The sequence below is a fragment of the Cricetulus griseus genome, chromosome 2 (genome assembly GCF_003668045.3).
Source record: "Cricetulus griseus strain 17A/GY chromosome 2, alternate assembly CriGri-PICRH-1.0, whole genome shotgun sequence".
Lineage (NCBI taxonomy): Eukaryota > Metazoa > Chordata > Mammalia > Rodentia > Cricetidae > Cricetulus > Cricetulus griseus.
In genome coordinates, this window is record NC_048595.1 from 315,538,184 (window position 1) to 315,563,771 (window position 25,588).

General features: G+C 41.5%; 2 protein-coding genes across 2 annotated transcripts in view; one reads left to right on the plus strand and one right to left on the minus strand.

Moving 5' to 3' along the window:
* Positions 1-14,200, plus strand: part of Ankrd31 (ankyrin repeat domain 31) — a 128,821-nt gene extending 114,621 nt beyond the window's left edge. The window contains exons 25-26 of the mRNA XM_035438778.1: positions 3,361-3,460; positions 14,055-14,200. Coding sequence (XP_035294669.1) covers positions 3,361-3,460; positions 14,055-14,200 — 246 coding nt within the window. The remainder of the gene's footprint in view (positions 1-3,360; positions 3,461-14,054) is intronic.
* Positions 14,201-18,496: 4,296 nt separating this feature from the next.
* Positions 18,497-20,590, minus strand: LOC100757529 (acyl-CoA-binding protein-like). Its single transcript, XM_035438779.1, is given in 2 exon segments — positions 18,497-18,790; positions 20,398-20,590. Coding segments are annotated over 2 exon segments (480 nt in total). The 3' UTR covers positions 18,497-18,503.
* Between the last annotated feature and the right edge of the window lie 4,998 nt (positions 20,591-25,588).

Consider the following 25,588-nt stretch of genomic DNA (forward strand, 5'->3'; position numbering starts at 1 on the left):
CAGTCCCAGTTTCCTCCCCCTCCTCTCCTCCCCTGTCTCCCACTAACACCCTACATACCCCATACCCTTTCTGCTCCCCAGGGAGGGTGAGTCCTTCCACGGAGGTCTTCAGAGTTTGTCATATCCTTTGGGATAGGGCCTAGGCCCTTCCCTGTGTGTCTAGGCTCAGGGAGTATCCCTCTATGTGGAATGGGCTCCCAAAGTCCATTCTTATGCTAGGGATAAGTACTCATCTACAAGAGGCCCCACAGATTTCTGAGGTCTCCTCACTGACACCCATGTTCATGGGGTCTGGATCAGTCCCATGCAGCTATCAGTCTGGGAACCATGAGCTCCCACTTGTTCAAGTCAGCTGTTTCTGTGGGTTTCACCAGCCTTATCTTGACCCCTTTGTTCATCACTTCCCCCTCTCTGCAACTAGATTCCAGTTGAGTTCATTGTTTAGCTGTGGGTGTCTGCTTCTACTTTCATCAGCTGCTGGGTGAAGGCTCTAGGATAGCATATAAGTTAGTCATCAATCTCATTATCAGGAGAGGGCATTTAAGGTAGCCTCTCCTCTGTTGCTTAGATTGTTAGTTGGTGTCATCCTTGTAGATCTCCAGACATTTTCCTAGTGCCTGATTTCTCTTTAAACCTATAATGGCTCCCTCTATTATGGTATCTCTTATCTTGTTCTCCTCTATTCTTTCCCAACTCAATCTTCCTGCTCCCTCATCCCTCCTCTTTTCCCCTGTCTCAGAAAAGAAAAACAAAAGCTGTGGGTGTTTTTTGGATTTTATTTTGTATGTTTTAATTACTTCCAGTGGTTTGTATATGCCACTTTATGTTAGTTACCACATTAACATCACCCAGCACTTCCTGGTAAAATTTGGGGTTTAGTATGAGGTACAAGAGCTAACATACCCAGCCTGCATTTTGGTGAGCGCAAAGTATGTTGGACATTTTCAGGACATAACAAATATAAAATCCATTGTTTCTAATATTGGTTCTTTGAAAACTGACTGATAATATTTAGGGACCTTTCCACTCTGTGACAAGAAAAGTGGGATTGGCACCAGGGAGAGGCCCCATATATCCTATTTTCACCTTCAGACTTTGGCCTATGAGTTGAGCCCAACAGGCCCCTTCTTGTTATAGATGCCCTATCTGTAGGTCAATCTGTTGCTCACTCTGTTCAACTTAATAGGAAGTTATTGAGCACTAAGAATCTAGAAAATCATGTCAAATGTTTGCTGGATATTATCTCTTTCAATCCTAACTCAATAAGCTGCAGATAATTCTTTACAAAAAACAAACTGAGACATTGAATTTAAGAGCCTTACTTAAGACCTGGAACTTAAAAGTCTTTCATTCCATAACAGCAGGCACTACATGATGTCTAAGGGTATAGAATGCATATGACACAGACCATGTTCCCAAAAAGCTTAGGATTTAATGGAAACAAGACACATGAACTCATTTCAATGAGATGATTACTGTGACAGAAACAGGGGCACAGAAATTATATAAGGCCTTTGAGGGTATCATTCCTAAATTACAAAAAATGTGCTCTAAAGAGAAGAATGATCAAATTCAAACTAGACACATTGTCCACATGAAGCTACCCTCTGGGAGTATATTATTAGAATGCCCTGAGAGTAGATAGCTGTTTATGAATCTGCCTTCACCCCTCCCATTTACATACAGATATTTTTAAGCTCTGAGCTTTTAAGCTAATAACACATTAATTAATTAGTTAGTTAATATCTAAATTCACAAGCACATTTTTAAATGTATATATAGGCCTAAATGTTATTAATGTGATTAATAGATTTTCTGTAGCCTGATAATAGGTTTTTCTACCTTTTCAATGCAGTAAGCCAGTCAAGCCGAATTGAAAAACTAAAAGAACAGGTTGATTTGAGCAAAGAAACTCCCAGGTGAGTTCTCCAGTCCCAAAGATTGAGGCTGGAGAAGTCATGCGCCCAAACTAAAGCAGGGAGATTATATAGCCTGTAGACTAGGGGTAATGTAATGACAGGTCTGCCACAAATTGGGATTGTGCCCAAGTATGGTCAGAAGCTAGAATGCTTAGGCAGGGACTTGGGCTGCTGGAGGCAATAGGGGAGGAAGTTGCAGTAGTTGCCAGGAATGCAGAACTGGGCTTTTGGCACATTTTCTTTGTTGGAGATTCTCTGAGAGGTGTTTAGAGAGGGGGGAGGGGGAGAATCAAGGGAGGGAGAGGGAGAGAAATGGGGCTTTTCAGATCATGCAGGGGCATGCTGGAGGTTCCAACTGAATAGTTGATCAGTTAGATAATCTCATTTCTTGAAAAGTGACATTACTTTTATGTTTTTTTATTAGTATGATCATTTTTAAGTTATAAAGCAGTGGGTACTAGATTAATAGTTGTTGTGCATGTGAGCTGATGAGAGAATTAATGACAAACAAAGGCTGACAGATTTTTTTCTGTACAAGAACAGATAATAAATTATAGTTCAGGCTTCATTGATACATGATTTCTGCTACAAGAACTTAATTCTCTACTGGTCCCAAAGCAGCCAGAGATGTTAAGTAGCTGAATGTTAACTATATTCCAACAAAATATTTTTTAAATCATTTTTTATTTGAATTAGAAACAAGATTGAATTACATGACAATCCCAGTTCCCTTATCCCTCCAGCCCTCCCCTACCACCTCCCCAACTAAAACCCTACCTATCACAAATCCTTTCTTCTATTCTTCCCCTGACTCAACCTTTCTGCTCCCTCATGACCTCTGCATCCTTCCTCTTCTTCCCTTCTCATTCTCGTAGCTCCCTCCCCCCTCTTCCCATGCTCTCAATTTGCTCAGGGCATCCTGACCCTTTCCCCTTCTCCAGGTCCTTCTTGTTTACTAGTTTCTCTGGCAGTGTGGATTGTAGGCTGGTAATCCTTTACTCTATGTCTAAAATCCACACATGAGTGAGTACATATCATGTTTGTCTTTTTGTGATTGGGTTACCTCGCTCAGAATGGTTTGTTCCAGTTACATCCACTTTCCTGCAAATTTCAAGATTCCATTGTTTTTTTTTTTTCTGCTGAGTAGTACTCCATTGTGTAAATGTACCACATTTTCTCTATCCATTCTTCGGTTGAGGGGCATCTAGGCTGCTTCCAGTTTCTGGCTATTACAAATAGTGCTGCTATGAACATTGTTGAACAGATGTCCTTCCAACAAAATATTTTTACAAAAATATAGGTGGCAGGCTAGACATGGCTCTGACCTGTGGCATTATGAAACAATAAATTGTTTACAAAAAATCACAGTTTTTCAGGAAATAAAAATATTTGCCTCTTACAGACTATATGATTTTTAAATTCCATTTTTAATTACTTATAGGTAACATATCTTGGAACGGAGCTTCTAAAGTATGTTTCTGAAGTGCCTGTTCCACCAGAACCCCATAGCACACCTCAGCAACAGCAGCCTTGCCTCCCAGGTATGTGTAGCCAACACCTGTTTTGTAGTTGTGGGAGAGAGTACCCAAGCCTACTGGAAAATTACTACTTTTTCCCGAACTTGGTGAAATTCATAATTAGTCATTATAATTAACCATTTTAATATAAAATCCAATGGCACTTAGTATATTCACAATGTGTAAAATCACTACCTCTGTGTAGTTTCAAAATGCTTTTGTGGTCTCCAACGAGTCCTATTTCTGTTTAGCAATTACCTCCCATTCTCTATAGCCCCCATTCCCTACGAGTTGCTTTCTATGAATAGATGTGTTATTCTAAATATGGTATATATGTGGAATAATGTGCTATGGCCTCTCTGTCTAGCTTTTATTCAGCACAATGTTATCCATATTGTAGCATGTGGTTGTACTTTGTTTCCTTTCATGGATGAACATACTCTATCTTATGAATATGCCACAATTTATTCATTCATCATTTAAGCTTATGAGCTTTTTCTACTTCAGAGATATGTGCACAGTGCTATTGATAAATAGGCATACACATCTAGTTGTTTTGAGTACCTGTCTTATATTCTTGTGGCTATATAGTGAGGAATGGAATTGGTACATTATATAGTAACTCTAAGTTTTATTCTTGAAAAATAGCAAGACTGTTTTCCACATCATCAGAACCATTTTACATTCCCACAGTAATGATCACAGGTCCTAAGTTCTCTACATCCCCAGTAATATCTGTGTTAGTTTATTGTCCTAGCCACAGTTGCTTCTAGGAAATTTTTAGATGATACCATCTTTTATAATTTCTTTCTCTGAGTCTGTTCTCCTTCCCAAAAGCTTGTTCTGTTCACATGTTTTCTGAAAACTTGCACTAAAATGAATCTTTGCTTATTAAGCTAACATTCTATGTGGAATGGAGATAATAATATCCTGAGAAAACTAAAGAAGATGCAGTCTCATAAACTGCATCTTCTTTAGGGTAACACCTTGACTTGATTATGAAAATAACAAAACACAATCCTGAAAATCAGATATAACCAAAATTATGTTTCCCTCCTCTGCTACAATGCCCTTCCTTTTGTCCCAGTGTCCCTGTATCAGACCAGTTAGACCCAGTCCAGGCAGAGGGGTGCTGCACAGTGGAAAATGAATAAGGTCAAGAACCAAACAGGGTTTCTGTTGCCCTATCCAGGACTCCCTGGTATTATTACTTTCCTTAAATAAGGATCCATAAGTGAAACTGCCTCTTTTGCCTAACTTATTCTTAATCCACCTTAACCTCCTTAGATCCTGTCTGAAAAAAAAATTGTAGTGACTCGTTTTATGTCATGACACAAGCTAGAGTCATCTGAGAGAAGGGAGCTTCATTTGAGAAAATACCTCCATAAATAGGACTGTAGGCAAACCTGTAGGGCATTTTCTTAATCAGTGATTGATAGAGGAGAACCCAGTCTATTGCAGGTGGGGCAATCACTGGGCTGGTGGTCCTGAGTTCTATAAGAGAGCAGACTGTGCAAGTCATGGAGATCAAGCCAGTAAGTGGAACTCCTCCATTGCCTCTGCATCAGCTCCTGTCTCCAGGTTCCTGCTCTGTTTGAATTTCTGTTCTGACTTCCTTCAATGATGAACAGTGATATAGAAGTATAAGCCAAATAAACCCTTTCCTCCCTAACTTGCATTTTGATCATGGTGTTTCATTGCAGCAGTAGAAACCAAACCCCCATCATAGTAGGTACCTTCGGCCAGTTTTGTAAAGAGAGGCTTCATAAGGATGTTTCCTCATTTGGAAACTTAGTCTGGGAGATCAGATCAGTGAATATGGGGAAGTTAAAGGTGTAAGAAACTAGTAGTTCTATGGGTTTCAGGAAACCTCGGAAATCTACGGGACCTCCTGTGGTAGTTCAGTACTTATCCCTAGCATAGGTGTAGACTTTGGGAGCCCATTCCACATACAGGGGTACTCCCTGAGCTAAGACACACGGGGGTGGGCCTAGGCCCTATCCCAAAGGACACGATAGACTGTGATGACACCCTGTGAAAGGCCTCACCCTCCAGGGGGAGCAGAAAGGATATATGATAGGTAGGGTTTTAGCTGGGGGGAGGTTGTAGGGGAGGTGGGTAGGGAGTGGGAACTGGGATTGACATGTAAAGCAATCTTGTTTCTAATTCAAATAAAAAAAAGAAAAAAGAAAGAAAGAAACTAGTAGTTCTGGTAATACTGGTGTTCGGTTCCAAACTGTCCTATTTTCTTCTCTGTTGCTATAATAAAACAATGACCAAAAACAGTTTAGGGGAGGAAAGGAAGTTTTGACTTGCAGGTTAAAGTCCACCATCAAGGGAAACCAAGACAAGAACCCAGAGGCAAGAACTGAAGGAGAGACCAAAGACAAATGTTGGTTTTGGTTTGCTTCCCATGACTGGCTCAATCTGCTTTCTTATACAGTCCTGGACCAGCAAGCAGACCCTGGAGGTGGCACTGCCCACAGTAGGCTAGGCTCTCCCACATCAATCAACAATCAAAAAAGTGCTCCTCCCACAGACAATGCCTTCAGGCCACTATGATGGGGGTTATTCCTCACTGAGGTTCTCTCTTTTGAGGTGACACTAGTTTGTATCAAGTTGACAGAAAATAGCATACTAACCCTGACTACAGTAGGTCAATTTAATCAAATCATGGCATCAGACCTAGTGACCTCATTATTTTTAAGTGATTCCTATCACCAGGCCTGACTGTGGATCTTGGATGAGTAATAGTATTTTATTTCTTATGCAAAAGATAATTAATAGCTTCCTAAAAGTGGAATTGCTGTATCAGCATCTCTCTTATTCTCTGCCTCTCTGTCCCTGTATCTCTCTGTCTGTCCCTCCACTCCTCCACCCCACCCCATATATACACATACATCACACCCACAGCTATTCCCAAGAAAGTCTGGCAAACCTTTCTTCTCCTAGTTTCTAACCTGGAAATCAAAGAAGAGCAGTATATTCTTCCTTACATCATGAAGGCCATCTGCTTCCCAATTTTTTCCCTGCTGCCTATAATATAAATAGTTTACTATTAATTTCTTTCCAAAAATCCTGATTTTTCCTTTACTTCAGATGCTTTTAAAATGTGTATGCTAATTTGAAAGCTGTAGAGGTACTGGGGCCATTCAACTTCTCACTACTTAGTCTTGAAGGGGCCAGCTCCCCATTTCGGCAGCCATGACAGCCGAACACGTACTTGCCATAACCTTGCCTTGGTCACTTAGAGGTCAGATGCCTGCCTCGTGGCAAGGAACCAATCAGAAGTTAGCTGGTGGTGCTATGCTTTATGGCTCTGGGTGTGCTTTACGGACAAGTGCACAGCAATGACGCACAGAGCATAGCAACCACCCTGGGAGGGCCTATGGGCCATAACAACCAGTTGACCGATCAACACAGGGCAAACCCTCCAAGCCTGGAGGCACACCAATCCTGAGCCTGTGCATACCCCTAGACACTCCCCTTACGCTGCCCTATAAAGATCTGTATGCAGCGGCTTCGAACTGTCTTTGCTAGCCATCCGACAAGGAGGGTGAATCAAAGATCCGAGCTAACATGGGGTTAGCTCATTAAACTACAATAAAGCCTCATGCAATTTGCATCAAGCTTTCACCTTCATTCTGTGATTGGGGTGGCTGAGGTCCTGGGCTAAGATCCTGGAAGCCTGAGCTTTCCGGGGGGTCTTACATTCTGAGCCTTTAAATCCACAGTCAGACCCTTGCTGGATGCTGTTGGCTGCTGTTGGGAGTTTCATTTCAGCTTTCTTGATTAGGATTCTGTGTGTCTGTTTTATGGTACCTGACAGTATGAGTTAGAAAAATGTAAAGTGCTTTAACCCAACTGCAAGAGAAGCATTCATGGGAGAATCTTTCTCCTTTCTAACATATCAAAAGTTAGGGAAATAAAGACTTGTCTCTGACACTGTAGATACCATGTGGAAACTTCATGAGCCCACCCCAGATCATAAGCAAAATCTGTTTCCTGTGTTTCCAGTGACCAGTCCTCCAAGAGTGTTTTTTGGAGAGAGGAGGAAAAGGGGGGATTAGAAAGAACATATTATACTTCTTACAGCTAGGGTGGCCATGTATTCAGGTTTGACCAAAGAAATATCTACAAAATTTATTAGTAAAAAATTATTACAAAAATTATTAGTGACATTCCCTTTCATTTTAGAAGTTCATTGCTTCAATGATTCAGTATAAGAGCCAAGTAAATCGGTGTTTAAGAAAACAAAATGTGATACAAACCTGATACATGAGCTAGCTTGTTGGAGCCTATTCCCTATGGTGGGATGTCACGATCAGCCTTAATGCATGGGTGAGAGGCTTGGCCCTGCCCCATCCTTTTGTGACAGACTTTGTTGACTCCACATGGGAGCCTTTACTCATGATGAAGAGTAGACTGGGGGTGGGCTGAGTGGGAGGCAAAAGTGAGCAGGAGGAGGGGTGGGAGGGACAACTGTGGTTGGAATGTAAAATGAAATTTTAAAAAATAAATTATTCAAAAAAAGAAAATGTGGAAGAGGGGAATGTTTTACCTTCTTTTATAGGAAGTGTATGTAGACCTTAAAGCACTGCAAATGGAGTGTCAGACCTTATGCTTGTCATTCACTATTATAGATCATTGCTGGTTTCCTGGCTTTTATCCTTATGAGAGATTGAAGAGGTCTTTGAGTTCAAAGAGATTTTTATAGGCTCTTATTTCTTATAGTCCCCAATGTTCACCACACCAGGGCTTCCAATAAATATCCATTGAGTAATGCTCATTGAATATATGAATAAATGACTGTCTTCTGACAGTGCTTTGTGTGTGGGGGGGCGGTTCTCCATGTTAGTTCCCGTCTATGGCAAGAAGCCTCTCTGATGAGGGACGAGTAAGGTACTGATCTATCAGAATAGCAGCCTTACTATGTTCAAGGGTTTCCATGGAGCTCCTGTTTAATGACGCAACAAGATGTAACCCATTCCTGGCAATGGAGGTTTTACTTAGTGGCACAAGATGTCTTGTTGAGACATTGAATCCCCTATTTTTGGTGACTCCACTTAGATTCCTTTCATCTGTGTATATATATTGAGAAGCCTCTATAGTAATAGGTTTCCATATGGATTTTCAAATGGTTTTTAGTATTAGTTGTTACTTCCCATATTCCCTTCTCTACCCCTCTCTTACATCCATCCCATTTATTCTTCCTATTCTAATCTCCCCCATGATACCATGATGCTTTGCCCAAGATCAAGAGACCTGAAGTGTTTGAGTTTAAAACAACTTAAGCCCTTAGTGTGTATATATGAGATAGAAAGAGTGAGAGGGAGGGAGAGAGATTGTAAAGTGTTCAGGTTTTTGAGCATTTGATCAAATATAAAAAGAAACCCAGAGTGTTACTATAAAGAAGTAAATAGTCTCAGAGGTCTGTAGACAAGGTAAATCTTCATGCATATATGTATAAATGTGTACATATACATGTATATTTCAATTTATGAGCTAGGTTAAAATAGTGTTAATCATGATATCTGAGTGAGAAACTATAATTAAAACAATGAAAAATAATTCAGAGTTGTAAATAAGAGCTTAAATAAACAATCTTGTTACTCTTATTAGGTACTTATCCTCCTTCAGGCTTTGTTTCTTTCTTTCTTTTTTTGGTTTTTTGAGACAGGGTTTCTCTATGTAGCTTTGGAGCCTATCCTGGCACTCACTCTGGAGACCAGGCTGGCCTCAAACTCACAGAGATCCACCTGCCTCTGCCTCCCGAGTGCTGGGATTAAAGGCGTCATGGAACATGGAAAAGTTGAATTCATCCCTGACTGGAAGCTTCACCCCTACTGACTAATGTCATGGTACTGGAAGGTGCTCTGCACACTACCAGAGGAGAAAAGTAATTATCAGTATCTCTGAGCCTCAATCCCAGCAACCTACAACAGTGGCCTGTTTACAAGACGTAATGGTGCAATAGTATGAGTATAACCAACAACTTTCTGAAGGCCCACTTGATGAAGAGAAACCCATACCTAACAATGCTATAGTGACCAAGGATATCAGACTAGATAGGTCATTGGCCTAAAGGAAAACCCAATACTACTATTCTGCTAAAGGAACAAGTGATAAAATTACTCCTAACAACATATTCTATATCAGTGCCTTGCTCAGCCCTCATCAGAGAAACTTCTTGCAGTAGATAGGAGCTAACAGAGACCCACAACTAGATAATGTGCAGAGAACGAGAAACTTTGGAGCACTCCATCTTACAGACTATGGCAACATGCACAGGACCCACACAGGTTCAAGCCAGATGGGGTCCCAGCACTGAGAAGGGGAAGTAGACATGGCTTCCACCATGAACCAAGAAACTATCTGCACATGGTCTTATCTTACTGGAGAAAAGGTCTGGGCCTCTTACTCCAATACAGTTGTTTTTAAAGCTGAAAATTCAACAACAAAATTCCTAAAAGCAGCAGATAATGGGATAGGAGCAAGCCCAGAACTGGAGTCCCAGAAGAAACATTAGTTCTGGAGCTATGTTTCTGACTACTTACTTTTCAAAAGACTGTTTTGAATTAGGAATTCAAAACTATATATACATGACTTTTCTTTTTCAGTGGCAGTGGGTGGGGAGATTTTCTTGGTTGGTGTGATGGCTCACCAGATTAAAGCACTTGCCACCAAGCCTGACTACTCAAGTTCAGTCTCTGGACCCACATGGTGGAAGGAGAAAGCTAATTGTTCCCTGGCTTCCATGTGTACTCCATGCCCACCCTACCCCCCTGGCTTATACACACAAACATAATACATACAATTATTCTTTCACAGGGAAGTCTGGATACTAGCAATCCATGACAGGTATAACAGCAACACAGTCTTCCTGTCTTCCTGCTCCATCTTCCTCAATGCTGTTTTCTTAGGTTAACTCGTGGCCCCACGTTGTAATGAATATCTAGCTTCACATCTGAACTCTAGACATTAGGAGGCAACCTTAAAGAATTGTACCTAAAGTCTAGCCCAGAACTTGGCACTCATTTCTTTGGCCAGAATGTAATGAAATTCCACACATAGCTGCAAGGAAAGTTTTTCATATAACATATTAGCAAGCATTCTGTCAGCTAACAGAAGAAAATGCTAGAAAGGAAGTAACCAGTAGTTTCTGCCAAAAGTCCTTTTAGGTAGCAAAATATACCTATTGCTTTTAATGTCACTGAAGTAAAATACCTGGAAGAAACAACTTAAAGAAAGAAATTTTTCTTTTGACTCACAGTTTCAAAGTCTATGATTATTCAGTTCCGTGTGCTTTAGTAAGACAACATGGTGCCAGAAATGTCCCCATGGCTGACCAGGAAGCAGGAGAGGAGTGGCCAGGGATAATATATGCCCTGACCTTCTCTCAGTCATCTACTTCCTCATCAAGGCTCTACCTGCTAAAGTTTCCATAACCTCCCAAATTAGCACTACCAGCCAGAGACCAACTATTCAAAAGATAGGCCTGTGGTTTGTCAATAGATCCCTGCTTCCCCCAATAAGTTTAAGATCAGCCTGAGCTATATAATTGGATCTCATCTCAAAATAAACAAATAAAATCCCCTTTATTTTTGTGTCCACAGAATGAGAACTATAAGCAGAGATTCTCTGAAACTGTCTTTGTGAGTCTCTTATTAGTGAGACATGCAACAAACTCCTCCCTCTTGGAGCACCCAATTTAACTAAGCACAGTATCTTGTGCCCAGTGAGCTGAGCTACAGCTTGAAAGAGGAATTTTGATCCATATGCAGATTAAATTCCTGGCCTAATGAACAACGCACTCTGGGTTGCTGTCTGATCAGTCACTGCCAACGGAATCTTTAATAGGCACCTTCCTGGGGCTAGAGGTTTTAAAGGGCATTAAGTCCATGTGAAAGATGCTCATACTAGACATCTGAAGGCGTCAGTGAAAACAGTAGTTTTATTGGGATAGCTTTTAAACATTTATACTCTGCAGTATTCTTAAGGATGTGGAGGAGAAAAATAGGCATCATCACAGGTATTCAGATACTGGCTGTGTAGAAGAGGACTTTAGGTGGACACTGGCAGACATGTCTGAAATGGGAAGTATGTACACATCGGAAACCTAGTCACTTTGCTTACAAATAGCACAGGACTGAAATAAAGCATAAATTAGAAATAAACTCACACAGATGGATTAAGCACTCAGAACATAGTCAACCTAACGGAGGCATAGTGTCTTATGGAGGTAAGGACAGTCAGTGAGAACCTCACTGTTGAGTTTTACCTGAGCAATATCTCCCATCACCAGCTTTTGTGGGATACCTTGTTTCTGAAAACAGGGTGTGGTGATACATGCCCACCATCCCAATTACTTGGCAGATTGAACCAGGATTGTCAAATCCCATCAGTTCAGTTTGAAATCTGTGAAAAACACAGCTGTTAATTGTGGAAGGTCCTTGCAGGGTTTACAGCCAGCAGAGCAACAATCTGCGTGAAAGAAGAACGAAACTCAGTTCAGCCCAATTTAGGTACACCAGTGCTGGACCAAGACTTTGAGAGTCTGACATCACTTTGAATGTTTTTGCCATATTTAAACACAGCACAATTTTGGAAAGAAGTTTTCAGATAACAAGTAACTCAGGCCAGTGAGTACAACAAAGCTTAAGACATGTTTATGTTGAAGTATATATGGCTTTGTCTTTAAGATGGGTTCTTGTTGATTTAAAACCCTTGCTCAAAGTAAGGGTCTAGGGAGTGTGACTGAGGTAAAACAATCCCTGTGGGTGTCAGGGTTGGCCTGGCCCTAGGATGACATAGAAGTCACTTAGGCTGTTGTAAAGTACAAACAACATCTCTCATGAGGATGAGTTTTATGGCCTAGAAGTAATGCTCAGGATTAGGGGGAAAGGGTCTGAGGTAAGTAAAATATAAATTCTGGGAAATATGGGCAGAATCTGACTCATCAGACAGCAGAGGATCGACAGATTGTAAAATACATCCATACTCAGGAGGAGGACAGATTAAACATCTCTTTCCTTTGAAGGATGCCTGTGAGTTTAACTTTACTGGCTTCTCCCTTGCTTATCTGTTTGCACAAGGACCTTTTTGTCATCTACAGTTAATATGGGGGATTATATGTTTATATAAGGAACATGTTTTAATGTAAAAGGTATTTGATGATAGTAACAGATTCGTGTGTGTGTGTGTGTGTGTGTGTGTGTGTGTGTGTGTGTGTGTGTGTTTACGTGCACGTGCGCATACACATGTATGCATGCATGCGTGTATACACAAGGGGCAGCAGAAGATAACCTTGGCTATTGTTCTTTGGTTGCTGTCCACCTTGTTTTTTATTTTGTTTTGTTTTTTCCTTTGTTTATTTTGCTTTAGTTTTTTTTTTCTTTGCTCAAAGTCTCATTGGCCTGGAACTTACCAAGAAAACTAAGCTGGGTGGTCAGTGAGCTCCAGGGGTCCACCTATCATCACTGCCTTCTCTCTGCTGGATTACAAAGATATACTACTACCCTCTATGTCTACTGTTTTTATTTTTTTTCCTGAGTTCTGGGGAATCAAAATTTGGTCTTTAAGGTTGTAAGACCAGCTGTCCCCGAAGTCTCTAAGTGCTGGTTTAAAACCACACTCAGACTTAAACCACTGAAAATGGAATTGTATTGACACATGTACACATGTAAAGGCCAGGGCAGATCTGCAGGTTCTATCTAGGACTCAAACAGCATGACTCAAAATGGAGTTTCTCCTCTTTCAACATCTCTACTCCAATCCCATAAGCCCGGTATACTCACACATACTTGTAATCCTACCACTTAAGAGGTTAAGGCAGGGGATCAGAAGTTCAGGGTCATCCTGTGTAGTGGCTAGCCTGAGATGCATGAGACCCATCTTAAAAAAAATTTAAAAAGCCACTGCATTTCTAATTTCCACTTCCACACTGTGGCCCCTCCTAAGAGCCTCTCATTAGTGTCAACAAAGTTGTCCACCTGTTAATTCAAGTCTAGAAAGGGGACTCAGATGTGACTCTTCCCCAGAGACTCAGCAGAGATCTCATTGGACCTTACCTCCCTCTGAAGGGATTATGTTCCTATCACTGAGCCGGTGCCTACTGATTGATTGGTGCAGATGGAAATGAATCAAGAAGTTGAGAATAAATACAGCCCAAAGTATATGAGCCAAGTAAGGTGGAAGAAAAAGTCACAGGCAGGCATGTCACAGGGGGAATATAGATGGGTACTGGTCATCAAAAGCACCACTGCCCTTAAAATACCTAATTATATATGAAACATTTGTGTCCCTAGGATACGGATAAAATTACTGGACTGTATGGCATGTCTAGTTAAAAACAGCCTTGGTAAACTTATAACACACTGGCAGTCTCTGTGGAGTAAGATTTGATTCGGTAATTCATGAATAACTCAAGTAGCCCCCACCTCTCTCTCCCTCTCCCTCCTTCCTATAAGTTTGTCTCAGGTACAGAAAGTGGACTGATGAATGTCCTGGTCAGAAAACATATCAAGTGTGCTCACTGACTAGATTCTTGGTTATGTAATAACTATTTAAATCTTACATTATAAAAAGCTGGGTTTAATGGTGATTTGTATTTTAACAGGCACTCCCAGGAAGTCAATGCAAAGCATCCCTCCTTATCTACAGATAAAAGAAATACTTTTAATCAGTGATCAGGAGTTTCTGCCACGCCATGTAATGGAGCAACACTGGAAGTTCTATGTGACCTGTAAGAAGCCACCATTCTGAAGCCTTGTTTTCTTGATAGCTCATGTAGTTTTTATAATCAAAAGCCATTCATCTCCATCTTGTGTGGTAGCCCCATCTTAACTTGCACTGTGACTTACTCCTGGAGATGTGTATTTACTGTGATAAGAAAACTGTTACATAAGTTTAGTGCTTTTTTTGCCAATGAAATAAAGGCATTACTGAATAAAACTGTATTGAGTTTCTTGCTTTAGTTTTATTGACATAAATTAATTTTGCATTTGGCATGAGTAACAGTTCTTATGAGGAAAGTGAAGATATGAGTAAAAGTGATTTAACAGATAATTATCCCTGAAGAGACCCTGGATTGTTTCCCCCATTTACTCTGGAGTGTAGCTCAAAATCAAAATGTAAAATTTTATGAAGGAAATGTAAGTTTTTTGTTGTTTTGTTTTTTGTTTGTTTTTTGGGGGGAGGGGGGCGGTGGGTCCAGACAGGGTTTCTCTGAGGCTTTGGAGCCTGTCCTGGAATAGCTCTTGTACCAGGCTGGTCTCAAACTCACAGAGATCTGCCTGCCTCTGCCTCCCGAGTGCTGGGATTAAAGGCATGTGCCACCAACACCCGGCTGGAAATGTAAAGTTTTATTTAAGATTAGTATCGGTAGTGCTAAATCTTAGAGCAGAGAACTAACCAAGTACTAACTGGAGCTGACTGTTTCTGAAGGATATGCCTTGACTCCTACACTGACACGAGCATTTGTAAGACACTCAAGCTTTATCTGTTTTCTCAAACTTCTTAATATTTTGGTAACCAAATTATTCTCATCCTTCATTATCCATGACTCCCAAGTAAGCTTTGACCTGACATTCTTATTCTATTGCTTCTCTCTCATTGTATAGAAAAATGAAAACTGCTATAGAAGTCACTAGAAGGATGGTTCAGCAGAGTCCCAGTACCCGTGTGGTAGCTCACAACCCTCTATACAACTCCAGTTCCAGGAGATCCAATGCCCTCTTCTGGCCTCGCTGAGCACTGGCATGCGTGTGCACAGGCATGCATGTAGACAAAACACCAATACACATAAAATAATAATTTTTTTGTATGACTGTAGACAAGAATTTATATTTCTTTGTTACATATTTTATGCTTAAGTGATACAAATTTGGGGGGAACAGTGTGGTTTTTCTCATTTCTTCCCTTTTCTTTCTTTTTTTCTTCCCTTTATTTTATTTTATTTTATTAGTTCAAATTAGGAACAAGCTTGCTTCAGATGTCAATCCCTTCTTCCTCTCCCTCCCCCGAAACATCCCACCTGCCCCTAGCCATCCCCCCTCCACTCCCCAGGCAGGGTAAGGCCCTCAAAAGGGGCTCCCCAAAGACTACCACATCATCCTGGGCCAGGCCTAGGCCCTTCCCTATGAGTCCAGGTCAAGAGAGCATCCCTTCACAAGGGATGGGCTCTCAAAATCCCTTCTTTTTTTTAAGAACTTACATATTTAATACAGTGTGTTACCCCTGTACAAATGGAAAAAAATTAAGTTCAACATTTCTAGACCAATATGGCTGTTAATTTTTGTACAATACCAACTCAACACCGTAAACAGGGATACTTTTTTCCAAAGTTGACAGCACAGCTAAAGTTTCCAAAAATTCAAATTATATATATATATAATATATATATATATATATATATATTTATATAAAAAGACCAATAATGGCAGTATGTTATGCATCAATAGCAGCAACAGCTTTTCCAGTTCTGCAATCATTTGAACAAAATTGTAGAGACATCCAGCACTCTCCATTTAAAAAAAAAAAAAAAAGAAAGTAAAAAAACAAAATCCCAGAACAACAGCTCAGTTCTGTTACTCTTGTGGTACCTGGCACCATTTTTTTTTAATTAGCTTCTCAATCATCATCTGGAAGGAAACCATTCTGAGCAACATCATTAAAAACAGCTCTGATAAAGCACAGTCACTACCATGTATCATAAAGTAGGTCCACATATGAGTGAGTACATATCATGTTTGTCTTTTTGTGATTGGGTTACCTCGCTCAGAATGGTTTCTTCAAGTTCCATCCATTTTCCTGCAGATTTCAAGATTCCATTGTTTTTTTCTGCTGAGTAGTACTCCATTGTGTAAATGTACCACATTTTCTGTATCCATTCTTCAGTTGAGGGGCATCTAGGCTGCTTCCAGTTTCTGCTATTACAAATAATGCTGCTAAGAACAGATGTCCTTATTATATAAATGTGCTTCTTTTGGGTATATGCCTAGGAGGGAATTGCTGGATCTTGTGGTAGACTGATTCCCATTTTCTTGAGGAGTCCCCATACTGATTTCCAAAGTGGTTGTACAAGTTGGCACTCCTACCAGCAGTGGAGAAGTGTCCTCTGTCTCCACATCCTCTCCAGCATAAACTGTCATTGGCATTTTTGATTTTAGCCATTCTGACAGAAGTAAGATGGTATCTCAGAGTTGTTTTGATTTGCATTTCCCTGATGACTAAGGATGTTGAACATTTTCTTATGTGTCTTTCAGCCATTTTAGATTCCTCTATTGAGAATTGTCTATTTAGTTCTGTACCCCAATTTTTTAATTGGAATGTTTGGTGTTTTGGAGACTAGCTTCTTGAGTTCTTTGTATATTTTGGAGATCAGCCCTCTGTCAGATGTGGGGTTGGTGAATATCTTTTCCCAGTCTGTGGGCTGTCGTTTTGTCTTGCTGACTGTGTCCTTTGCCTTACAGAAGCTTCTCAGTTTCAGGAGGTCCCATTTATTAATTGTTGATCTCAGTGTCTGTGCTACTGGTGTTATGTTCAGGAAGTGGTCTCCTGTACTGATTAATTCAAGGGTATTTTCCACTTTATCTTCTAGTAGGTTCAGTGTGGCTGGGTTTATGTTGAGGTCTTTGATCCATTTGGACTTAAGTTTTGTGCAGGGCGAAAGGCTTGGGTCTATCTGCAGTCTTCTACATGTTTGCATCCAGTTATGACAGCACCATTTGTTGAAGATGTTCTCTTTGTTCCAGCATATATATTTGGATTGTTTGTCAAAAATCAGGTGTTCATATGTGTGTGGGTTAATATCAGGGTTTTCAACTCTATTCCATTTGGTCTACCTGTCTATTTTTGTGCCAATACCCTAGCAAATGGATGCAACCTGACTCCCCTCTCCCTTGTTTACAGTTCCCCCCACCTAGAACATTCCCTCTCTGTATCCAGCATGACTCCTGGGACTTGAATCTAACTGAGGGCTGTGAGTGAACAAAGAAATGATAGACAGAAAAGCTGGGTTAGGTGGTCTTGGCTCTTGGCTGGGAAAGCCTCATCATCCCAGAAGCTCAGGGTGTTTAGTACATAGAGTTGAACAGTGGCACAGGGTTGCTGCATAGCCAGACAAGGAAGTTGGGCGGGGGCTAGGTCGACAGCCAGATGAAGGGGACAGGCCCAGCTAATCTCTGTAGGAGTTGTCTCTGTTGTGGAGCAGTTTTCAGGCCATAAATATGGGGGGGCACTATGGTGGACATTTTCTGTACACACTGTAAACACTTGCACTCGGTCCCCCAAGGAAGGCACTGCCATTTCCTTCTAAGCCTCCCAGGTGGCAGGGAGGCTTTGGCATTCCTCCAAGGTTCTGAGGCTCTGGGATCCTGAACATGGCCATGATCATGTCAACGGCACTCAAAGCTTCAGTCACTCGGGGCTTCCTGCACTCCCCACACTCTCTCTCCTGCTCATCTATGATTCTCATGAGGGTCACTACTATGTTGTCAGGTCATCTCAATCCAAGCCCTTCATTTTTGGTGCCTGCTATTCCCAGTTTAACTTTACATGGTTTGTCTCCCTGAAGCATTTTGAAACCTTATTGAGAATCCAGTTCACAGCTGTATAGTTCATGTTTCCTGTAAAATATCTCAAACACAGCAGACACTTAAGAACTTCCTGTCAGTTAGAGTGCTTTGATGTCAGTAACAAAATCCTACTAAAAAATGGCTTAAGCAGTAAGGAAACCTCACTTTAACAAGCCAGGATGTAGGAACTTAGGAACGGTTTTGCTTCAGTTGAGCAATGCCAGTATTTGTTCTCCATGCTCCCTTCACAGGGATTCTGCCGCTACAGTTAGAAAAATATCATTGGAAGTGAGACAGTTATCTTCTAATGCACTACTTTTTTAAGTAAAAAATGTACTTTTAATTGATTTTTCAGGTAAAAACTACACAGGGAGGAATATCAGCGATTAATTCTGGCCCTAATTTATCAGAGCCATATCATCTACATTAGAAAAAACAAGGCATTATGTCCTCACAGGTCACATGTGTGGCTGGCTACCAAATCTGGTCTTTTATATTCCGTATTTGTTCTTCAGCTCTTCCACTTTCTCCACATAGGTTTTCATGGCACTTTCCTTAGAAGTTTCTTTAAGTTTATTCCAGGAATCCCACTTGGCCTTGCCTTTGAGGTCCAAAAGCCTGGACCAATCTGTATTTACATCACCCACGGTGGCTTATTTGAAGTGGCTGTAGATGAAGAGCATCTCTTCTTCGTCACTTGGCTGGGTCTTGAGGTGCTTCACCTCCTCAGCAATTTTGTCAAATTCAGCCTGAGACGTTCCGGCGAGGTGACCTGGATCTCGAAAGTGTGGGAGAAGTACAGGCAGGGAGCACTCAAGTTCTAGAGCGCACAGGGTAGCTCCCTAATGCACTTCTTTTGGGAAGTAGTTTTCTGAACACTGTCATTCTCAAGGAAGTTGTATTACAATCTGACAAGGTGGCTCAGCAGGGAAAGGTGCCTGCCAACAAGCCTGGTAACCTCAGTTAGAGACTCAGAGGGTGAAGGGGAGAACAGAGTACCACAGTGGTCCTTTCATGACATGTGCATACACACAGACACACACACACACACACACACACACACACACACACACACACACACACACACAAATACAATCTTTTTTAAAAATATTTTTAAAAAGTTGTTTTTCCCTTCAGCACAGTCAATCACTAGCCATTCCTCAGTAGGACACTCACTGGAGAAGTGACATTACCTTGATTTGCTGAAAGAAATTCATGTCCAAGTGTAGGAGAGAGCTGCACAAATCACCACTGTGCCAGTCAGGAAACAATGAGGGAGGGGAAGGAGAGAAAAGGAAGTGTTATCGGTATAAGTGGTTGGAATAAGAACTGGTATCTTTAATAATACATCCCAGTGGTCATTATAAGCACTTTTGATATATTAATGCATGAAGTCCTCACCACACCTTAAGAGATGGGAAATGCTGTCATTCATTTTAAGATGACTAAACTGAGGAAAGAATAAAGTCACTTGTCCAGGAGCTGGAGAGCAGCTACCAAATGGTAGAACTAGAAATGAAACCGAGGAGTCCGGCTTTGGAGCTCATGTTAGGTGCCGTGTATATTTTCCTCTCTCAACCAAAGTCGCCTACTTCAAAATGCACAGTAGGCTATTGGGACAATGTCAGCCCCGTGATGGGGATTTGATTGGCTCCTACTGCATACACATTCTAAGGGAGTCAATTTGTTCACCAGGGTAGCCAAGGGAATGCAGCATTCCAGCTGACCAGTTCTAAGATAAACACATAGGTATCTACTCTTGAGGTTGTTTTCCTGTCTTAGAAAGTTTTAGATATGAACAAACTAATTTTGCATAGGAGAATCATCTCACTGCTTTGGATGACTGCATGTGCCCATAGGCCCAGCCTTGCAAGGGACTTTGGATTTCTTTTGTCTATTGGGAGCTAATAGCACTTAGCCTCCAATGTATTTTTAGATTCTGGTCCTGAGATTTTGTTGTTGTTGCTTTGTTTTTCCTGTTTTAGTAGTGTTTGTTAAAGCCTATTTTACATGAAGAACTGTAATTTAATCCCTCTGAAACTATAGTGTTCTCTTTTACTTCTTTTACCACCTAAATAAGAGGATCAGAAGGGCGGCTGTGCCAAGTCAACTTGCCTGACTCATTTAATCCCCAAGTTCAGGGCTTTGGTTAATTACTAAACTCCTTAGACATATTTGTAAGTTTATATTCTTTCATTTGGTACTATTTACCAGGAGTTTTTTGTTTTGCTTTTGAATAGGCTGCCTTGAAATCACCATGTAGTCGAGGGTGGCCTTGAATTTCTGATCCCCTTTCCTCTACCTCCCAAATGTTGATATTACAGGTATGCCACAGCACCCCATTCGTGTGGTTCTGGGGTGCGTGCCAAGTAAATTCGCTCTTACCAAATGAGCTATAGCCCAGCCCTCCTTTTCCAGGAGTTTTAAGGGAAGCCCAGCAGGTGCACACTTGACATGCTGCAATATCAATACAGTACTTGTAGGTAAAAGCAGTGGACATTTGTGTTTCCATGACATCTGAAAGTTGGTCTGCTATATGGAGTTGGGCCATGTCCCTCAAAGCTGAAGGCAAGGCCATGGTAAGGCAAGTTCATAGCTAGTAGTTGAACCTTGCCAATCAGCTGACATTGCACAGACAGAGCTTCACTGTGGACTACAGCCTACACAGTAACTTCTGTGAACTGAGCCAACAGAACAAACCAAAATCGTGTGTGTGTGTGTGTGTGTGTGTGTGTGTGTGTGTGTGTGTGTGTGTGTGTGTGTCCCCAAAGGAAATACACTGCTGATAAAATGAAATAGTTGAAGAAAATTTTGGTTCTTAGCCAAAACATAAAAAGAATAGCCAGTCAAGTTAAGAAGATGCCAGCTCTATGCCACAAAAGATATGCTCTTCAACAGTGCAAACCCAGAGAACCCCTAGCCACTGGGATTGTGAGTGTCCTTTTCCTTTAGAAGCTAAGTAGGAGGTTTGAGCTGAGCCTCTCCATCCATATACAGGGCAAAGCCTTCCAACCCCCCTCCCCCGATAGTTACCCCTACCCTTATTTTTCTACACTACCCCAGAAGATACTTAGATCCCCATCCTATCCCCATTGTACCTGTTTCTTTGACAAAATGTTCCATCAGCTGCTGCTCAGCCTGGTTCCTGGTCCCAGTAGTACCATCAGCTCTGCCTCAGCCACTCACTCCACCTGGCCATCTTCCCACACCACCCCTAACTGTATGAAGCAGGTTTTATTAACAGTTTTCTGGTAAAGGATAAGGAGCTATGTAGCACACAGCCCAGCAAACAATGGAAAGACCTCTGCCACATGGCTTTTTCTAGGGCCTCTTCCATGGTGTTTATCCTGGCCAGGTTTATGGGAACTTGACATAAACTAAACTCATCTGAGAGGAGGGAACCTCAATTAAGAAAATGCCTTCTTTGCTCTATGTCTAATATCCACGTATGAGTAAGGACATACAATGTTTGTCTTTTTGTGACTGGGTTACCTCGCTCAGAATGGTTTCTTCTAGTTCCATCCATTTGCCTGAGAATTTCAAGATTCCATTGTTTTTTTTTTTTTCTGCTGAGTAGTACTCCATTGTGTAAATGTACCACATTTTCTCTATCCATTCTTCAGTTGAGGGGCATCTAGGTTGCTTCCAGGTTCTGGCTATTACAAATAATGCTGCTATGAACATGGTTGAACAGATGTCCTTTTGTATGAATGTGCATCCTTTGGGTATATGTCTAAGAGTAGAATTGCTGGATCTTGAGGTAGACTGATTCCATTTTCCTGAGAAACCACCATACTGATTTCCAAAGTGGTTTGTGCTCCTACCAGCAATGGAGAAGCATTTCCCTTTCTCCACATCCTCTCCAGCATAAGCTGTCATTGGTGTTTTTGATTTTAGTCATTTTGACAGGAGTAAGATGGTATCTCAGAGTTGTTTTGATTTGTATTTCCCTGATGGCTAAGGATGTCGAGAAATTTCTTCAGTGCCTTTTAGCCATTTCAGATTTCTCCGTTGAGAATTCTCTATTTAGTTCTGTACACCACTTTTTAATTGGATTATTTGGTGCTTTGGAAACTAGCTTCTTGAGTTCTTCATATATTTTGGAAATCAGCTCTCTGTCAGATGTGGGGTTGGTGAAGATCTTTTCCCATTCTGTGGGCTGCTGTATTGTTTTATTGGCTGTGTCCTTTGCCTTACAGAAGCTTCTCAGTTTCAGGAGGTCCCATTTATTAATTGTCAATCTCAGTGTCTGTGCTACTGGTGTTGTTCAGGAAGCTGTCTCCTGTACCAATTCATTCAAGGGTACTTCCCACTTTCTCTTCTAGTAGGTTCAGTGTGGCTGGATTTATGTTGAGGTCTTTGATCCATTTGGACTTAAGTTTTGTTCATGGCAATAGATCTGGATCTATCTGCAGTTTTCTACATGCCCGCATCCAGTCATACCAGCACCATTTGTTGAAGATGGTTTCTTTTTTTTTCCATTGTATAACTTTAGCTTCTTTATCAAAAATCAGGTGTTCTGTAAGAAAGCAGGCTGAGCAAGCTCTGATGAGCAAGCCAGTAAGAAGCTCCCCTCCATGGCCTCTGCATCAGCTCCTGCCTCTAGTTTCCTGCCGTTTGAGCTCCTGTCCTGATTTCCTTTGATGATGAACAGTGATATGGGAATGCAGGCCAAATAAACCCTTTCCTCCCCAGCTTACTTTTGGTCGTGGTGTTTCTTCTTAAGACAGTGCCCCTTTCCAGACCCGCCTTCGGTTGACTGAGGAGGCTGGCACCTGGGTGGGAATGCCGCCTTTAGGCTGGCACCTAGCCTGCACAGTTGCTAGCTACAGAGCCTGCAACCCTGCCTTGTCTGGGGGCTCTATCTGTGTCTGTGAATGGAGCTACAGAGGTTCCTCAGAGAGTCTTGAGGAAGCGGGTCTTAGTAGCAGACACATAATAACTGCTCAAAGATAGTTGTTAAGAGGATGATGTTAAATTATGTTGCCCTGGCTTCCTTCTTCCTAAAGCCCTGAAAAGTGACCATGCTACATTACAGCACACACACATACACACACACACACACACACACACACAGACACACACACACACACAGAGAGAGAGAGAGAGAGAGAGAGAGAGAGAGAGAGAGAGAGAGAGAGCAAAATTTTCTAGGTGAGCCTGTGTACCATTTGTTTCTTAAGCTTCCCAGATGATTACAGTATGCATAGATTAAAAACTGTAGACTCCTCTGGCCCACTCCACTTCCAGCCACCTTATTCCAAGCTTGGGAGAGAAATGCCGAATACCCTTGTTTCTCAGCCTTCCCTGTCCTCCCTCCCATCTCCCTCCTGGCCACTAAAGTGGCCACTGTTCTACTCTCTGATGGAGATAAGAACCCAAGCCTTATCCATTTTTAGTTGAATAACTTGTATTTCATTCATTTACTTAGCAAGTATCTACAATGTGCTAAACATGGTGTTAAGTTCTAGAAACCGAGCCAAGAACTATACAAAGGTCATATGCTTGTTGATACTATGTCTAGAATGTTGAAAGAAGCAAACAATTGATTTTTAGTGTCCGTTAAGAGACAAAGTCACAGCTCTTTGGGGTGAGGCACATGCCTTGAACCCTTGCCTTCATGAGGTAAAAGGATCACAAGTTCAAAGTCATCAGCTACGTTGTGTGCTGAAGGCCAGACTGGTACACACAGTACCAGTATTTTTTTTTTTCAAAAAAAATAAAAAGATGAAGTTACAAAAAACACCTGGCTTAGCAGAGTTATTTTGGCTAGAGGTAAAGGGCCTGAGATGTAGCTAGTGTTTTGTTAACTTGACATAATCTAGAGTCATTTGGGAAGAGGGAACCCCAAATGATGGGTAAGTCTTTGGGACATTTTCTTGATTTTGTAATTGATGTGGGAGGGTTCAGTCCATTGTGGATAGTACCACCCCTGTGCGGTGTTTTCTGAGTTGTATAAGAAAGTAGGCAGAGTAGCTGGGCAGGGGTGGCACACGCCTTTAATCCCAGCACTTGGGAAGCAGAGGCAGGTGGATCTGTGAGTTCGAGACCAGCCAGGACAGACAGAAACTGTCTCAAAAAAAAAAAAAAAAAAAAAAAAAAAAAAAAAAAAAGAGCAGGCTGAGCAAGCCATAAACCGCAGTCCTCCATGGCCTCTGCTTTAGTTCTCCCTGGAGTTCCTGCCCTGGCATCCCTGGATGATGGACCACAAGCTGTGAGATGAAATAAACTCTCTCATCCCCATGTTGCTTATGGTTGTGGTGTTTTATCACAACAATAGAAATCCTGGATTAGTGACTCACTCAATAGCCTAGGCTGGCCTGGAATTTGCCATATGGCCCAGGCTGGCTTCAGACTAACATCAGTCTGCCTTTGCTTCCCCTGGGAACTCACAGTGCTGAGATTAGAGACATGAACCACCATGCCTAGGCCAGATTTACAGATATCAGTTGCCTTTAACCTAGAATCCAGTCAGGCAGCGGTCCGGTCCAAACCCAAAACAAAGATCCTTTGGAATGCCACATGTGCACACTCAATTACAGCCAAAGAAATAGAAGCAGCAATCAGAAAACAGAAGTGAGAAATATGTGGATTGACCACAATTTGGCATTTTGCATTTTTAAATATAGCCTAAATAGTTCGATGCTGTGATTGGCTGAGACCCAGCTATTTGTTGCAAAGGCAAATGCCCAGGTGTTCTCATTTTCGGTTAAGTTGCCGTTCATGGTGCAAGTACTGACTCAGTTCCCTGCAGAGCTACACTCAGGTCAGACTTAGCTTGCCCTAATGAGCCCTAAAGATGAAGAAAGCATGAAAAAGGCCAAAGGTGATACAGAGATGAAGGAGGCCATCACTTAAGAAGCTAACCAAACCAGGACATGGTATACGACACCTATAATCCCAAAAGTGGAATCAGGAGGATCAGGAATTCAAGGTCAGCCTGGGAAACATAATATCCTGTCTCAAAAAAAGGGGGGGAGGGGGGATGGCAAAAAAATGCTTTAAAAATTATTTAAAAGGATATCCAAGGAAAGCCCGATTTTGAGAAGCAGAAACTGCTTACAGATTTCTTTACAGATAGCATAGAATGTTGTCTAAATATCTCATGCCTTCTAGATGAGATGGGATTTTTCTTAAGGTTAGGGACTGTCTTTTATATTTGTATATTGTCTAACAGCTACCAGTGCAGCAATGCAGGAACAAGAATGCAGTGACTCACAGCAGGCTCCAAGTGTGTCAACCTTACCTGCATGCATCTGTGAAGACAGACAGCAGGGGACCTAGCAGGCCACCAATTTGCTAAGAAAAGGAAAACACAGAAAACCATACATGAGATCCACAACCTAAGGCTAGACTTCCTGTTTAGCCACAGCCGCTTGTCATAATGGCAGAGTCTTCCCCAATCCCCCCCAAAAATTTTCAAAATGCACCAAGGTCTGGTTGTGTGGGAGCCGCTCCACTTTGGTGAGATTAGACACTGGTGTGTGAACACCAAGTTCTGCTGGCTTACATTCTGCTGGAATGGAAGGTCCTGAACAAAGATTGTACAGGATGTTTCACAAAAGCTCTGACCTGA